General features: G+C 39.6%; 1 protein-coding gene across 4 annotated transcripts in view; it reads right to left on the bottom strand.

Moving 5' to 3' along the window:
* Positions 1–18755, bottom strand: part of abr (ABR activator of RhoGEF and GTPase) — a 131531-nt gene that overhangs the window by 63296 nt on the left and 49480 nt on the right. For 3 of the 4 annotated variants that reach the window (XM_014016459.1, XM_014016460.1, XM_014016461.1), the window contains exons 2-3: positions 9910–10085; positions 628–726 (exon numbers count right to left, since the gene is read on the bottom strand). In XM_014016459.1, coding sequence (XP_013871913.1) covers positions 628–726; positions 9910–10085 — 275 coding nt within the window. Of the gene's footprint in view, positions 1–627; positions 727–2930; positions 3160–9909; positions 10086–18755 lie in introns of those variants that run through there. The other variant, XM_014016462.1, reaches the window with a different exon arrangement.

The following is an 18755-nucleotide window of genomic DNA, read 5'->3' as shown; positions in this document are numbered from 1 at the left end:
ACTGGGACCTCAGTATCTTTCTTTCATTCCTCATGTGCTCATTTGAAATGACAAAAAAATATTGATTTCTTGATTAACCTCATTATTATGCACAAAATTTAACTATGACTCCAAGATCTTAAGATCATTTTTTAGGTATTGTTTCATATAAAAAAGGTCCAATGAATGCATTATTAAAAATAAATAAACAACTAAAGCAAAGCAAGCCAGTCCGCTCTGTGGCGACCTGTGACTCAGCAGACACTGAGATATTGGGTTTTCTTTTGTTCAGCAGGATCTATTGTTTTGTTGTTTTCTTTCATCATGGCCGCCCCCATACGTCCTTTTAAGCCAGTTATTTTGGCAGAATGAGAACTAAAGAAAAGCCTCTGAAGGAGTTTCAAAATAAAGTCTGGAGATCCTCTTCAGAATAAGAGTCTGGCTCTGTTACAGCTCAAGTCGATACAAAGTTGTAAATGCTGAAATTTCAGGTGTTTTTTTAATTCTTTCTTTGACCAAATGTTGGTTAAAGTGCAGCGTGCGGTRGATGAGACAGGAAGTGACGAAATGCTCAACATGAAGAAGTATTTCAGGAAACTGCCGTGACTGTGAGCCGACTCTCATTCTGCAGGTGTTTGAGTTTCTCACCAGCAGCAGGGCGTCCAGTTGGTTAATGTAGATCTCCTCGCTGGCCAAGAAACCTGACAGCACCAGTTTCTTCATCTCCAGCCCTTTCTCTGGGTCTCCCTGCAGGACGAGACGAAGCACAWTTATAAAGCTTAAAACACACAAAGTTCAGGGACATTTTCTAACATGTATTTCTAGGATTTGGCCACATCAGAGTGATGACTCAAGCTCATTTCCTGAGTGATGCCACTGCAGTTACCACATCAGGTAAACATCACACACACAGGGTAATACTTCTGCTCTGGGAATATTCAGTGYTCTGGAAACATCTAAACAGCTCGTTTCCTCTGTTTCCAGACAACTCTCACAACGTGAGCTTAAAGAAGTCACCACTTTCATCAGGGTTTTCAAAATAATTAATGTGATCAAACATTTATGTCTATTTGTCAGATGATTGTGCAGAATTGATTTCAAAATGACAAGTTATCGCAAAAAAAAACCATTTTGCATTAAAGCAGTCTGGGGCAGTCAAACGTAAAAAAAAATTACATTTTCAGGTAAAATTGGTTTAAAATTTTAGAAAACATTAGGTGAACATGAAGCACTTTAAACCTCTTTATTCTCGTCAACACTTCTGCAACGTTTCCATCCGTCCATCTCGTCACAAACATTGAAAACTCTCAGGTTTGGCACGGTGGACCTGAGAGGCTCCTGAGGCGTRGRCAGCTGAAAAACGGAGCCAGAACTGGCTAAATWCCTYCAGYGCTCTCATGCTACAGAGGCTAGAGACCATGAGTCTGGAAAATACCTGARGCTGGACTTRACTCCTCCCAACGCCGAGGAGTAGAAAAGAGGGAGACACGAAGGAAACAAACAAGCAGGCAAATGAAAATCCACCTAATTTGAATTTATTGTCCTCTATATATTTAACAACCCCATGATTTTATTTGCACTATATATGAAATAGTAAAATAGCATGTTCAGTCAGGCTCCTCTAAACATTTATGGAAATGAACTATTTCCTCTCAGAGAGAATCAGCCCACAGTCATTCAGTCCTTCATCGCTGACGTCCGAGCTCCYGTGAACTTCACAAAGTGCGAAACTATTGGCACTTAGACGCTCTTACAAAAGGCCAAAGAGCAGCAGAGAGAGGAGAAAAGATGAATTATTAACGAGCAGATCCTTATGACCATACCAGCACAATAGCTCTGACTGATAAGACCAGGAAGAAGCCAATCACAGCCTCCTCGGGCGCTGACATCATCTCTACAGAGGAATAAAAAAAGGGCTACAGATCAGCGAGTCTCAATATTTACAACTAATCACACATCTGTAATTAGTGAATATGTTCTAAACACTGTGGGTCAAAAGTAGAAGGTTATATTACTTAATGAATCAAAAATTTGCTTTTGTGGGCATATTACAGCTTCGTGTGTTTCCTAATAATTTTTCCACTGACGGCAGGGTTATTTATTTATTTATTTTTTGTGAGTTGGACAAACTGTGGAAAAGTTTCAGGATGGTGAAACAGTTCCAGTCTCCACCTTCTGTCAGCCTACTTCAGCTTTATTACTGTGGAAAGTGACCAGAAAGAAACTAAATCCCACCATGAGGAATTCAAAGACAGAACTTTCATGTTATTTTAAGCACCATATAGCTCTTTACAGAGCTGAGGTTTGAGTCGCAGCATTCTCTCCAAGGTGCTATGACCTGTGAAGAACCGCTCAGCTCACTATTTTGTCAAATGTCGTAGACACGTGTTAAAAAATAAGGAGGAAGACTATTTTCCTCCTGCTGTACAAAGAGCTGCTGTGGGACAAGACGAGACGTTCAGGAGGAGTTTGTGTTTTTTCCACAGACAGCCCTCCATGTTTTCTTTCCTATTGCGCCCTCTGTTCTCGTTCTGCGTGATGACAGAGCCGATGTCGTCGGTGACAGCGAGCGGAGCGAGGCGACACAGTTTCTGTCAGGTAGTTTTTTTTTTCCTGCTGGGAGGAGTGAACACACACCAAGACTGAAGTTACACCAAGACTGAAGTTAGCCTGACGAGTAGGAAGCAGGAGAAATTCAACAGAAACAGAGAGGACAGGCATGTGCTTCACAGCAGCAGCAGTTACCTCATCAGGCCACACAGACACACACAGACYCACACAGACACACACACACACAGCACAGATGGTTCACACACAGAACAGTGTCAAGCCAAGAATCCAAATAAGACTTCCTGTTTTTCTTTCATTAAAGTGTCTAAAGGCTGGTCGGTGACAGTAGTGTGTGTGTGTGTGTGTGTGTGTGTGTGTGTGTTTCCTGCATCCCGCCTCACCTTGAACTGACTATAAAGCGGAGTGATGGGATCCAGCTCCCCATCTCCATATTCAGGCACCTCCTCTTCCTCCTCCAGCACCTTGTCCAAGTAGCCCAGCACCTCCTCCTCGTCCTCCTCCATGGTTCCTCCTTTCAGTTTATTTTTATTTTTGGTTTCCTGTCTTTCACCTTTCTGTCCGTTTCTTCCCCTGATCCAAACTCCCCTGCTCGGGGCCTGCCGGGACAGATCAGGGTTTTCCCTTCAGAGCAAGTCGTCTGGACACCGACGGAGAGAGAAAGGGCCCCGCCTACACAACCCCACCCCCTTCCTCTGCTGGGCTTCCTGGTGCTTGTGCACGCCTCCACGTGTGTGTGTGTGTATGTGTGTGTAACTGTTCGGTCGATGAGGTCCGTCCCTCCCCTCACAACAAACACTATCCAGCCACTTCCTTGATGGCTGCACGGGCCGTTTCTCTCTGAGCAACCATGTCCGTCTGCTTCGTTCTCTCCATTTCTGCTCCACTTCGGTCAGAAGCCACTTCCTAATCGCAAACACGGGTTCTGCCTTTCTCSTGCTGCAGGCTGCCCGTCTCCTCTCAGGCCATTGTCTCCTTATTGATCCGCCGAYAGCCTGTGCACGTTGAGCTGGCGCTGCTCGTGTGCGCATGGTTCCAATTACAGGTCGCAAAGTTCAGCCGTTTCAAAGGCAAGGCAGGGRGGAAAAGCTTCGAGAAGAGGACACGTGTGCAATGCCACAAGCAGGATAATAAAKCAACCTGGATAGTAATAAAACCAAGGTTTAACCTGGACTCAAGATACGATGAGTCAGCTTAGTGTTTGGGTGCAGTTTTGAACGAGGAGCTGCTTCAGAACATCTTTACACCCTCTGCAGTGTGGTTTGCAGACTAACGGTGCAGAGGAACACGTTTAAAGACCAGCAGTAGAGCTGGGTAGAAGATATTCATGCCTGTAACTCGTTCTGCATTTCCAGGTCAGCACAACTACAAACCATCAGGATCATTAACGTTTTTTTTTTTAACTCAATCTCTCTGAAACTGACAGATTTAAAGACACTTTTGTGCTGGCTAATGTCTGTGGTGGTCTTTCTAAATCAGAGGCTGTGTCCAAAATCAGAGGCCGCGTCCTTCGAAGGACCCTGTCTACATGGTAAATGTGGGCTTTGTCGACCGCAAAGACCAGAAGAAAGTGGCTGTGAGTTTGGACAGRCTAGCCTTCAGCTGTGTTCCCGCCCTTAGCCTGGAGTAAGTCCTGCCTATAACTGTGACAACACTAAATAGAAGCAATAAAAGTCAAAAATCGATAGAAATGAGCAAAATATTAGAGGCAATATGAAGACTAAAGAACCTGCCATACCACTCCTTTACGATGATTTCAGACATATTAAAAATCATCTCTGTGCAAATGGCAAAAGCCTAAAAACACAACTGTTTTAAAGTTTTAATTTTTGTACTGATTTATTTTCCCAGTTAGCCCGCAATGGATCTTGGGGTAGGGTGGGCTGAGAAGGATACACCGGACCTGTAAAACTGGGGGAAATGGAGGACGCATATGGAGCCTTTGAATTTGGACAGCCTTCGGTGCAACACTGACGTAAATTCAGCCTTCGAAGGACGAAACCCCTGAATTTGGACACAGCCAGAGTGACTCCAAACGTTAATCAGCCAATGCTTATTTTCACAAAGCTTCATTTTTAACTACTGATTCATGACATTTTTTTCTAACAGAAACAGACGATTCCACCAGGCAAAAACGATCTTGCATTTGGAGTATGTGTTCAGCCTAACTCTCAGCTACTACCACACTGTAACTGTGACAGAGTTATACTTGTTTCTGGGACTGCGGCGTACAGACGTCATGAATTGACGGTCACTCAAAGTTTACTTAAAATCTGCAAGAGATATTTTTGCAAACACAGCAGAAAAACACACATGTTCAGCAGCAGGAAATACAACATGTAAGATCCAGGGTTTGTTTTCACGCCTGCGTGAGGACGTCTGCACGCTGGAGAGAAGAATGTTGACACGAAGGCGTCTGTTTGTGAACGGCTCAGCAGAAAGAGAGGTCAGCTTTAACAAGAGCACGAGGAGCAGAGACGTCAGGATGAAAATCTCACCAAACAGTCCATACTCTGACTTTTTTTTCTTKTTTTTCCTCTTCAGCTGCTCCCTTCTTCAGTGGTGATCAGCGAGCAAACTCAAGGCAAAGATTTGACAATTGTTTTTTTAATCAGATGCCCTTCCTGACACAACCACAGCCCACATGTGGAGCAGAGGGCTGCCATCTAGGGCACGGGGGGAGGGGGGCAAAATGAGAGTGAAGACAGATGTGGATGTTTCACCTTTCCCACCCAGATTACTGGTAACAGTCCGGTTCATTTGAAAGATTTGAACCTGCATCCTACTGATCCACCCAGCTTCTCCGGCCTCTGCACCACCAATAAAACTGTACTTTCATTTAAAGCAAAACGTCTGTTCAATTTTTTTATGTAACATTTGGAAACCATTTAACATGTGCACACTACTGTASAAAAGAAACAAACAAAAAWGATAAAACAGGTTTCATGCAGGTGAAGAAGTATTTTTTGGACTGAAGACTGTGGGATTGTTTAAAATAGGATCAACTAAATAAAAAGGGAATCATGAATTGTAATAAAAGTAATGATTGGCTTTTATCTTAAAATCACAACTGAAAACCTTAATTTTAACTGTTAAAATGAACGAATGAATGAATTTATTTGTTTAGGACAATGTGCATTTAAAACATAAAAACATTTGATGCATTGCACCAGATTTAACCTAAGGCTAATTTACATCTGTAGTCCWAGACAGTAAAAACAAAACATCCAACCACAATAAAAATTAGATGGAAAAAACCCCAGAAGATTAAAAATAAAATAAAACATTTTACAATTAATGATAAAAAATCCATAAACACCCCACCCCACTCTCCAAACATAATTTAAAAGTTATATCACTAAACATCCAATTAAAAAATTGTGACTGCAGTATTAAGTAGATTTAAAATATTCCTTATTGTTTTAATGTTTATTGCTACTTTAAATTTTACATTTATTTAAATTGTTTTTTATTTAGATATAAATAAAACAATCCCTCATCTATTTTATTCAGAACTCTAAGGTGAGTCATTTATCACAGAAACMGTCTTTTCCCTTGGTTTTCCACGTTAAATGGTTTTCCACACAAGAAAATGTCTCCTCTGCTCCTCTGCCACTAGATGGAGACGCGCTGTTATTTTACTAAACTTGACCTRGGCTCAGACAGACCTGCTAAGAATACCTCTGAATAAAATAAAACGCTTAATAATTCATAAATTACTGCTATTAGAAACACATCAATGATCAAGGCCAGGGTGTATTTATAACTTAACGATTATACGGCAAGAAATGTTTCAAATATAGATGAGGGGGGAGGAGCCTGTGAGAGGGAGAGAAGTGTAAAACAAAAAATATATTGTTTAGTTTGAAAGTGAGAACATCGCTCAGTTAACTGGAAATGGTTGCTTTCAGTTASAAATGCTCTAAACATTTATTCTGTGTTCTGAAATGAATCGGTGTGATGAGGGTAGGGGGTGCATGAGGGCCCAGAGCACCCAGTCCCATCAACAATCCAAACATAAATTCAGCCCTAAGGATGAAAATCACCCTTTGGCCTCTGACCAAAGTGTGTGAAGGTCCCATGACGAGCTGACAGGACCCTCAGGCACTCAGAGCAGACAGATGCATCCAGAAACACACCACTGAGAGAAAACATGTTAAACCCCATGAGCTCCTCAAGCCCAATGAAGATGTAAAGAGAACGTCCTGCTGATGGGTCACAGTGAACACAGCCTTACACGTTTAATCGATGCACACTCAGACTGATGCTGGTGGCATCAGAGACTGTCAGGTTCAGAGGTCATTTCCTGCTGCTGTCGATGCACCACCTGCAGAGCGCCAGCGGCACTCCGGCTACTGGAGCTAAACGCTAACAATTACAGAGGCTCGAGATCTGATCCAGGAGCTGTCAGATGATTCTAGCTCCTAGAGTGAAAGGATCTGAGGTCAGCAAGCTGCTACAGAAACTGTCAAACTGAAGTTGTGAGCAAACACAATGTGGACATCTTTAGAACAAGGTGATGTTTAATCCTGATTTTAAAATAAAAAGTCACACTGTAATGTTTGTTTCAGTTCACTTCGTCTAATACTAATATAAACTACAGAATGTGTGAATGCTTCAGGTTAAAAGATTATTGCAGGATAAAATAAAAGGTGTACAAWTTTTTGCATCTAATGTGAAATACCCAAGCTATTTAAAGCTAAAAAATGGCAGAAAATTGGCTAAKAAAGTAGATGAAAAAGTTTAATTTTGTACAAAAAAAGGACGAGAACATTTGCTGAATTAAGCAGCTGAAAGAAGTAGCTGAAGTTATTACAAACAGAAGAATTTAGCTAAGAAAATATCTGAACAGCTTAAATTGCAAAACAAAAGATTGAAAGAAAAAAATTTAAACTAACAGAACAGCTGAAAAGAGCAGAAAAATGTCTGAAAATGCAGAAAATAATAAAATAAGGAAAGAAAGAAGCTGAAGGAAGCTAAAATTTGCACAAAGTAGTGAGACAAAAAAGCAGAACAAAAAGTAAAAAGTGCAGGAAAAGTTTAGCTACTTTGATGGATTTTAAGGATGTTGAAGGCAGCTCCATTCTGTCAAAAAAGCTAAATATCTCATAAGGTATGCATGTCTGAAATACCAAAAGTCATAGCTGGAATGTCCTGAAGGAGCTGAACGTTTTGATACATGAATTGTTTACAGAGTTCATGCAGATTTCAGTAAGWTAAATTTAAGACCTTTTAAAGACCTTTTAAGACCATCAGGAATGATTTTAAGACCAAACCGAAGCATTTATAAAAACATTCAAATGCTCCCAGAAATTTTAACGGAAACCTTTTAATGTTATCAATTTAGTTTTTAAAGAATATTTANAGACCAAACCGAAGCATTTATAAAAACATTCAAATGCTCCCAGAAATTTTAACGGAAACCTTTTAATGTTATCAATTTAGTTTTTAAAGAATATTAAATTTTAGTGCAAGAACATTAATTTATTTTACTGAAATGGTCATAACTATGAGACCTTCATATCGAGTGCTGTGGACCGCTTCCAACAGAGTGTAAAAATCACTGATATCAAGCCAAGTCTCATGGAAAACACTTTCCCATGTTTAAATGACAAGCAGCAGACATGACTGAACTTCTTTGTTTTTTGGGCGGGTGAATAAGGGTTGTAGCAGCAAAGAGGTTGAAAACGTGGAAGTAAACTGTGCTATTTTTTGCCTGCAGTTATCACAGGATTTTGTAGTTTAACTACGTACCAAGACCGGTAGCAAACTTAGCACTTCATGTAGACAGATCACGTCAACCTCTGATTACAGCACTTMACTCTGTTTGTGCAGCCAACGCTTCTCGGGAATGAACGAAAGTAAAAAAACATTGGGACTTGACAAAATTATAGGCATTTTTGGACATTTTTAGGCCTAAAATTTTGATTTTCAAATTTTAGACTTTAAAGACCCTGCAAAAACCCTGTGTTTAAATAGCAAAAAAAAAATGGGGACGGAGGTATGTGCCGATAAATGTATGGAAGACAAATGATCATGTGAATAGAGGGAATGTTTGATGTCATTCACGCAAATAAAAATCTACCAACGTGAGATGACAGAGGAGCATTTCAAAGTGTTGAGAAATGGACTCATTTGTCTTTCACTGGAGCTCTCATTAAATCATCAAGACTGAAACATTCAAACCAAGCTGATTTGAAACAGGGGTTTTATTTGAACTCAGCATTTGTGGTTTGTTTTGATGTTAAAATCAATGTATTTTTGTCTACTTCTCGTCTTCTCATTAACAAAAAGCAATAAAACTACCACCAGAGCAGCCCCRCTCCCTTCTGTGTACTCGTCTACAGCCACTGGTTGTAGCACAGAGGGAAATTTAAGCTCCACATGATGAAAATAAATGAATAAACCAAACTCTGAAACAGAAGGGAGGTGAAGTCAACATGTGTGGAAACAAAGAAAATAAGAGACAAACAGGATCTGGACATTTAAAAAAAAACTTATAAAAGATATAAAAAGATGTTTGGTGTCTGAGCAGAACAAAACCAGACTCCTGTTCAAATGACTYCTTTACTGTAAGTTGAAAGTTAAATCAGCCTGGTTATTTAGAGGAGAATACACTAAAGGATGCAGAATTAAAAATGTGTGATGTMGCCCCTGACCCCACCACACTCCAACAAAGGTCAAATAAAGTGCTTTTAAAAGGTTACGGTCACTTCTGTACTTCTGAAACAAGAGTTAACAGCTCTGTTCTAGACTTTATTCACTTTTTACCTCGAGGTATCAACATAATTAAAACATGAAAACAACCAATTTTTCAGTCAGTAGTGTCTCAAAAGATTCTTAAGTTAGTCAAAGATTCTCAGAAAACACTTAAAAGGTCATAAAACACCAGCAGTTATTTTAAACCAAACTAAAAACTGACTGATGACTCATTGAACTTTTTACAATCTGCTTGTCTGAACCTTAAAGGTTGTGTTGACTGATTGAAACTAATGCTGTGCAGGTCGACGCTGGTTTCAGGATGAGTCTGGGAGGACAACGGTTAGGAACCTGATCTGATGCTGGATGTAAAACTGGGTTKGTGTGATGCTCGGTGTGTACAAATGTTTTTGCATAAAAACAGGAACTGGTCCTGTGAGATAAATACTGGACTTTCCAGTCCTGGACCATGTAAACCAATCATTACTGACATGGTTCTGGTTAGCTGATGGGTTATATGTTCATAAATATACAGGATCACAAAGATCAGGCTGGTGATTTATCAACCTTATACGTCTCTCATGTCACTATATCTTACCGCCATGTAAGACACAGAAAAAGTAACATTATATCTTATACCTGTGTGTGTGAGTGTGTGTTTACCCCAGGTATTAGGCCCTCCATGCGTGTGGGGGAGAGTCGATCCACCCCCTGAGAAGCGCACAGCTGGGGCGACATAGTGGGCGATTCATCTATATAGGGCAACGTCTCGGAGCCGTCCTGGGACTTGCCATCTTCTGCTGCTTCTCCCTCATAGCCATCTGTGTTATAGTTAAAGTCTGGAGGATGTGATGGGAGGTACAAAAGGAGGAGGAGGGGAGGAAAGTAGACATAAGGTTAGCAGTCCATAAAAAAATCAAATCTGTCCAAGAGAGCCAACAAAGCACGGCAGGAACATTTACTGCCTCCATGAAACAACTTAAACCATGACAGCAAGAAAAAAAAACATATGTTGCTCTTAAGTGGTGATGATGTCATCAATTAACCCATAACAAGGATTCAGAAAACTCTTATTCCAGTGAGAATTTTCCTCTTTGTAGCTATGGCTCCAAAGGGATAAAACTTAACAGAAAGAAAATGCTGTGCGACGGTATTATATATATATATATAAAAGGGCAAAACAAAACTAATTATGCAGGAGTTGCGTGGGTTTGTGAGTGCAAATTTGCCTCCGTACATGAGCTGGATAAGGGCGGCCGTGTTTGTGTGAAGGATAGCAAACGGCTCTAATGAGGAACAGATGAGAACTCTTAGAAAAAGCAGGGCTGCGAACCCCACTGGGACAGCCAACATCATAATGTTACTGAGTGCCTACACTCGTCTGTCAGTGACCGACATCAAGTATAAACCACGATCACTGAACCAAACACCTGTCAATCAAAAACAAGAATAAAAAAACAAAAAAAATCCATCTYTTAGCTGCATAATGGTATGTGTCAACCATGGAGTGTTGTAGTTACTATAAGGTTTATCTGCAGTTGTCACACCAGTGCATGATTAATGTACCAMGGGTCGTGTTAACCGAATATTTRCCTTATTTGGCTGTTTTTTTATTAAACAGTGACGGGAAAATCTGAAGGCCATCTATCATTTTGACAGATTGCAATTAACACCCCTGTCCACCTGGTGAAGAGTTAGCATAATAATTAGCCATTTCCTCACTTGATGCGTGACTTCGGTGGCTTCACTTAGAAAAACGTTGCAGCTGAAGGTCCGAAGTTTCTTCAAAACGCTCAAGCACAATCGCTTAGTTTCATTGTTTATACGTAGGAAAAAACTGGACTAAACCACTAAACGGTCACGTGTTAAGACTTTCATTTTGACGGGTTGCTTCCACCTTCATTTCAGGACACTACCTGACAGTCTTAGATTTAAAAAGACTTGGACATGCACTACACCAGACTGGTTTCAGCTGATTTTGATTACGATTTGTCAAACCAAATAAATGGATGGTGACATGTTAAAAGGTGTGGATGCCAAATCCTAGCATGTCATCACAAAATGATTATTTACCTTCAGTCATGACCTGATGAAAAGGGTATTGTGACWATTTGCAAATAATGACATTTCATTCAGTCACACCATGACCTAACTTTGCATCCATGAAGAGTAAACAAACACTAAGGACAGTCGTCTCACTGCTCCTGTCTGCACAGCGTTCTGGTCTTCTGATGCCGCCTCCTGTGTCCCACCCTCTCTTCTTCATTCTCTGTTGACACCACGTGTTTGCAGATTGGTCAGTAATCATTTCACATGACCTGACTGCATCGAGTTGTGGGGAAAGCCTATGTCCTCAACCTTAAAGCGATGATGTCACACTTTTTCYGAGTTGTTGAAGCTTTCCAAACAGTTTTTACTTTCACAAACTTTACTCTTTTTACATATTTGGAAAGCTCAAWGAGGTGTCCATATGATGCCCCTCTAGCTAAAAGCCTGGTGGCTACCATGATGATCCTGTTGAGCCACTGGCAGCAGCTTTAATATTTCATTTAATCCTGGTAAGTCTCAGATTATTGCAGGGTTTMATAGATGAAAGTTAATGTTGGAATTTTGGACATTAGTTGCTTTGGTACCCTGAATTTTCTTTAAAAATGTTGTCTTACAGAAAATTCAGCGTCATATTCAAGGTCTGCTGCTGTTTCGAGACAGACAGATATTATTCCTCTCTATTTGCAGGAACATCAATAGGCTGCAGGACTCATTCAAAAATATAGCACCAACTGCACTGAGCAGAGACCCAATCAATCCCAGACAACACAGTCAAGCTGCAGAGAGAGAAAAAAGGATGAATATGCAGGTTTTACTTATCTGAGCTCTCGTGCTTTTTATTATTTGCTGAGCAGGCGAGGAGTGCTAAACTGTTAATGTGTGTCATTAAGGCCATTTAGTGTTTGTGTGAATCACTTTGACGGTAATTTCTCGTGTGTGTAGTCATTATTTCTACTCATCATCTCTGACGAGCCACATTAATGCCAGCCTCACAGAGGGAAAGACAAAATAGACTAAAACACTCTTTACATGTGAACTACCTCTGGAAACGTTTCATTGATGTTGATTGTGGGAAAGAGAAAAACAAAGATGCATACAGGTGTAATACTGTGTTTGTCATGTGCTTGTTTGTATCATTTACTAAAACTGTATTCATTCTCAAAACTGTTARATTGATTTTTAATTAAAGCAAAAATAAACTGAATTTAATCAGATTTTATGCAAGTAATGCATAAAGTGCTTTTTATATTGAGTTATTTTTATTAGAATCTTTTTTGGAGGAAAATGGCAATATATCACAAATTCTTGCCAATACACAGCCCTGTAATCTACTGTAGTTTTCATGCCCGGTCACTAGCTGGCGCTGGGATTTTTGGCTGCCAATGAAACGTTTACGCACACACATGCTTCAGCCTCAATAGTGAAAACATTTGCATTTAAATTGGTGAATAAATGAATGTTTAGTTGGACTGGGGATGGGGTTGGTTTGATCCTACATGTTGAAAAAAACTGCTGTCAGCCATGGTTACCGGTGTTCATCTACAAGCACAAGTTCAGAAAAACTATCGACTGCAGCCATCTGTAGCACGCAAACATGATTACACACAGATGCTGGGTGTTCCCAGACCTTCACCCTGAGACCTGGATTCTAAAAGCTTCTGTCTCGAAGAAAACAACCACTGTAGTCATGTACACAAACAGCCAAAACAAAGGAGAAAAGCTACTGTTTTACTTAAAAATGTTTAAGTAGGGGCGATTTTTTTCATCATTTTGCACACTTAGCTGCTGCTATTAATAAAAACAAATCAAAACCCTAAACATGCAAAAAAAATTAAAGTTTTTTGTTCAAAGTGAAATGTTATTCACCAGGATAGTCATGAAAATTAAAGTATACAATATGCTTCTTGTCCACAATGTATTTTTTAATATAGTATAACAGAAACTAATACACCATAAAGCAAGTAAACACATCAGTTCATCAAGTTTCTTTAGAAGAACCAGGGTTTTCATTGAATTATTTGTTGATTCATGTGTAATTTAATTTTACAACAGCTTCATCAAACGGCAGATTCTGGAAATGCTGTGTACAAGCTTCACACAGATGAATCTTTAATCAGATGTGGGTAAACTGATGTAGCAGTTTTGCAGACATCTGATTATAAAACGAACATGAAAACACAGACGTGATGTAACGGGCAGCAAGGAGATTAATAAGCCTGTCAGAAACACGCTGTAGCTCTATACATCATTTTAATGAACCTGAAACTTAATGGTGAAATTATTCATCTGATTGCTTTTGGGGTTTATTTTAAACAATTAGCGTGTTTGTTTTGTCCATTTTCAGCTGAGCTGTCAATTAGAAACAGGAAATCAAAAAACTTGATGCTGGAGAAAAAACACAATTTAGCTCATTTTAGTGCAGTAAATAGTTACCTATTTCTGAGGCATAGTGAATAAAGGATAATTAAAAGTTAAAGAGAAAAATAGAAGTTGGTTAAACTCATTTTTTATACAGTATATTGTATCTCAGTCAAGATTTCAATATGGTGGTAAAATTGTATTAAATCATAAATGTTAATTAAGCTACTAGATTGTGTCAGTTCAGGGCAATCTCTTGTAAAAAAGCCAATTATTTAGGAAAGTACCTTTAATAATCAAGCTTTTTAAATGGAGCTGCCTTTTGTTTTGCATTTCCTGTAAATTACCATAATTTACTGAAGCATCCCAGCTTGAATAGGTGAATGAAACAATCATTTTACTGCACATTTGTCAGTGTCCTGAATTTTCACACTTCAGCTGGTGAGAAACTGAGTCTACAAGTACAGTCTATGAGGTTTCTTTTTCTAAATAAAGACCACAATTCATCAAAATGATGACACTGATTTTTACAAAGTTCAAGTTTATTTATATAGCGCCATGTCACAACATGCATTGTCTCAGGGCACTGCACATAAAAAAATAATCTAAAGAAGAAACCAGCAGGTTGTGTTGAATCACTTCATCACAGTCTCCCATCCTGAGCAAACGGTGGAGAGGAAAAACTCCCTGCTAATCAGGAAGAAACRTCCAGCAGAACCAGGCTCAGTGTTTGCAGCTTTCTCGTTCCTGAGGTTGGCAGGTATAAAGAATAAGACTTCCTCTCAGTCCCACTCATTGAGTGGAAGATAGTTAGGTTAAAAAAAAAAGGCTGGCACAAACTCCTGCACTCTGCGAGGCTAAGTACTGTAAAGTTTGTAACCTTAGCCTCYTGCTAACACACCTACAGAACACAAACACAAGACTCACCATCTGTGGAGAAAAAAGAGCGGATGCTGTATACAGCTTGAAAGAGGAAAGCCATAAGTGTGCTGCTGCTTCAAAACGTGGCACGTCAGCAGTTATCCACACAGCCCTGCCTGAGCCATCGCTCCTCAATAAACTGAGACACCACTTCCACTGAAGTTATATACGAGAACAAGAGCGCCAGTCTGGAGCTTTTCAGGGCTGAATACTTCCACTGTTTCAGGTGGCTCTCATTCAAATGAAGGTAACAGTGTTTTATTCAGCRGCTCACAGTTTAGGAGGAAACAAACCCACACATAAGAGCAGCTCCTGGATGGAGGTTATGAAATGTTGTGAAAGTGGAAGGGTGTTATTTAGGCCCTTAAACATTGCAAAAACACTTCCAAGATGGTGGATAGCAGCTATCCTGAATGGCTTTAGGGGTGCACCAAAAAATCATTTTACATCATAATCATGATTCTCATTTACAAAGATTCAGTATCGATTTAAAATGTCCCAAAATCGATTTTTATAAATATAAAAAATAAAGCAAATCCCAATGGCTGCCAGCCTCCATTTTGTAACTACATGGGACATCCTGACGTCATCACGCAGCTGGTTCTGAAGCATYRGAGTGTGCAGAAAGCACCAAAACAAAGACAAAACTACAAAACTGGAGGAAAGAGAGATTCAACTGGACCTGTCTTCATTGAATGCAAAGATTTGGGCTTATTTTGTTTTTTACTGAATGAGTGAMTTTGGCATGAGTGAGGTGTYTGAGGTTTGCAAAATGAAGATGAAGCACTTTGGGAACACAGCAAATAAGCTCACATCATCAGTTTTGAATGAAAAATGCATTTTGAATCGAATCGTGGCCCCAAAAATCAGAATCGAATCGTAAGAGTAAAAAATGCTCACTCCTAATATATACAGTATATAAACAGTTTAGTGTTGGTGCATCATGTTTTGTACCATAGTAATATACCAAAATATATATACTTATTGGCGGCCCCTCTAACACCCCACTGTGCCCTACCATTGGAGAAGCACAGGTTTAAAGAAAAATGCCTACTACTGAGGAAACTTTAGATTGTTGTAGACACTTTTCTTCTCATACTGGACTCAGTTTAGTTAAGGTTTCCTCAATTTGCCTCATTTTTACAAACTGGCTTCTCATATTTACTGATGCACTACGTCATACTGAAGTGATTTGCATTGACTTTTAATTGGATTAATTTAAAATGTTTTGTGATGACTTTTGTTTTCAAGTGTTGCAATGAAAAAAAATCTTTATTTAATTTATTTCTGTGAAGCCAAAAATGGGATTTATTTTTGTGTTTTGCTTTCCTATTAAAAATGACAAGTTTTACTGGGCAAACAATTATAAAAAGGTAAGTAAAATATAAATAGGAAATCTGGATTTTTGTTGTTTTATTCTGATAATGAGCACTGACTGTTTTTTGTATTTATTATTCGTAATTAGTTGAATTACTCTCACTTGGTTCCTGCTGTTACTCATTTCCTCCCAATCATTTTCCAACCATCTGCAGTAAAACGGCTGTGATGTTTGTCTCTGTTGAACACATTCAGCTTCACACAGACGCAGCGGCTGAAGTGAGCAAATGTTGAAAAGCAGATGTGAGTGCTCTGTGTGTGTGTTTACCCACTTTAAAAGGTTTCTCTCAGCATCCCCTGCCTTTATAACAGTAATCTCATTGATCTGACTCCTTCAGCAGCCCGAGGTGTGTATCTGTGGTGCGGCTATAACGCACGCTTTTTCTCACAGCCAGGCTGATTTCCTGAAACACCTAATGTAGTGCAGAAACAGAAAAAAATGGACGCGCGACGTCACACAGAACAGAGTAGCTGCAAACTACCACAGAAAACACACCTCACATACAACCCCCATTCCAGCAAAGTTGGGARGTTGTCTAAAGCTAATAAAAACAGAATGCAATGATTTGCAAATCCTTTTCAACATATATTTAATTAAAACCACTGTAAAGACAAGATTATTATAGTTTTTCTTGCAAATATTCACTCATTTTGAATTTGATGCCTGCAACACGTTGAAAAACTTTAAAGGGGCTATGCAAAGTCAACTTTTTTGAGTTTTATATCATGTTATCCTCTCATCAAAAACATGCCCAGAGTTTTACTTTGTCATTCATGCATGTTTGAGAAATCCTGTGCTGTCCTGAGGCAGCAGGCAGAGGAGCAAAAACAACCGGTTGGGACTAGAACCACCTTTTAGGATCAGCTCCTCCTCCTCACAGAGCACACATACACCTGGCTCATGCTGAAATGGGCGTGACAGAAGCAGAAGGAGGTTCTTAKAAGGGACAGAGGCCAATTTCAAGGCGTTTAGAAACATATGATGAGAGGACAAGTTTATTTTCTATTTAAACATATAAACAACATTTTAATAACAACTGAAGATGACATAGTTACTTTATTATGGTATGGAAACTAAATATATGCCTGAGAAACACATGATATTGCCCCTTTAAGTTTCGTAGGAGGGTATGACCACTGCTTTAAACCTTGAAATAAAAATAAATCATAGATTTTTGTCTGAGGAAAAGAAGTTGTGAAACCATCAGAGCAGACCCTGGTCCAGAGCTGCTTCCTCACAGTTAAACAGTTAAACAGATTACTGCGAGCTTAAATGAAAACCACCCCATAATTTTAGCTGAGCTCCACTTTAAATAGTCCAGAATGAAGAGTGGCAGCTTGGTGTAGATCCCACATTTTGTCCAAAAAGCCTTTAATGGGTGGAAGTCCCCTGTGCTATCTGCCACTGGCAGCTGGCAGCAGAAAACAATGCTCACCATGTAGATGAAAACATGACGGCTGCAGAACTCACTGCTCACACATCACCCATTCACTGGCTGCAATGACCTCTGACCCCTGTCAGCTCGCATCAGTCTGAATGTTAACATCTCGACAGACAGATCTGCATCCACCTGTCACTCTCAATAACCCGGCTTTGTTTGCTGGAAAGGCTGCCATGACGAGCAGCGCAAAGGCTCCCTGCATGCCGACAAATGAGCTGTAATTGTGTCAGGAAGTGTCCGCTGCACCGGGCAGAACGGTGCTGTTTGTCAAAGAGGACGAGCCAAACMTTTTAAAACTCAGCAGCCTGAATCAGAAAAAAGCTGAAACGTGCAGGGAGCTAAAGCTCTGTCAGCTGTGTGTGTCCTGCTGTGTGAACATGAAGCACTTTTTGAATGAAAGCAGCTCACGTTTTTACACTGATGCTGACTGCTCCTAACAGCTCACGAAACTAAAAGAGTGAGTTAACGCTGAAGGCATGAGGCTCTGTTTTGAGCTGATATTTAAATAAATGTATCYACTATGCAAAGATTTATACAAATTATAATCGCTTCCCTTTTTCTGAAGTTGAGGATTTATTAAGAAGCTCTCTGTGTTGTGAAAATAAGATTTTTTTTCTTTAATTCAGAGAACTAAAACAATGATAACTCTGGTCTTCATTAAGTCTTTAAACCCAGATTGTTAATGAGTGTCAGCATTACCACTTAACTGCTTCTCATGAAGACCTGCTGAGTCTTGCACACGAGTCACACATGCTGTTTTGATTATGCTCAACATTAAACATAAGTAAAAAGAGCAAAAGGGTTATTTTCTCTGACTTGAAACATCTATATGCTTCAAACAGAGATATAAGGACTACAACAGGAGATGGTGACAGGAGGTTTTGGACTTAAAAACACAAACAAGGAGCTAAAAGTGAAATTTAATTTGAAACAAAAACTAACAAAACAAACAGACGAGCAGCAACTTACAAAAGTGAGGACGAATCACCGACAAACGTGAAACAGAACCGCGACAGGCATGTATGAAATTTCCTCTGCTGGAGGAACAGAGACACCAGGAAGTAAACCAAGCCACATGAACACATTATAAACAGCTGTGTGGAAAACCAGCAGGAGCAGGTTGAGAGTGGGCTGGGCAGAATCAACTCTCCCTGCACAAACTTAAACACACTGCACAAAAGGACCAGCTTCTTTTGCAAAGTAAAGTTGTGTTTCACAGTTTGCACTTTTTTATAGAACATACAGCGGGTAAAATAAGTATTGAACACGTCAACATTTGTCTCAGTAAATATATTAATAGAGGTGCTAATGACATGAAATTTTCACCAGGTGTTGGTAACAACCCAAGTGATCCATACATAC

This window comes from Austrofundulus limnaeus, unplaced genomic scaffold (genome assembly GCF_001266775.1).
Source record: "Austrofundulus limnaeus strain Quisiro unplaced genomic scaffold, Austrofundulus_limnaeus-1.0 Scaffold145, whole genome shotgun sequence".
Lineage (NCBI taxonomy): Eukaryota > Metazoa > Chordata > Actinopteri > Cyprinodontiformes > Rivulidae > Austrofundulus > Austrofundulus limnaeus.
Note: the sequence above shows the minus strand (reverse complement) of the source record. Positions and strands in the feature narration are given on the sequence as shown.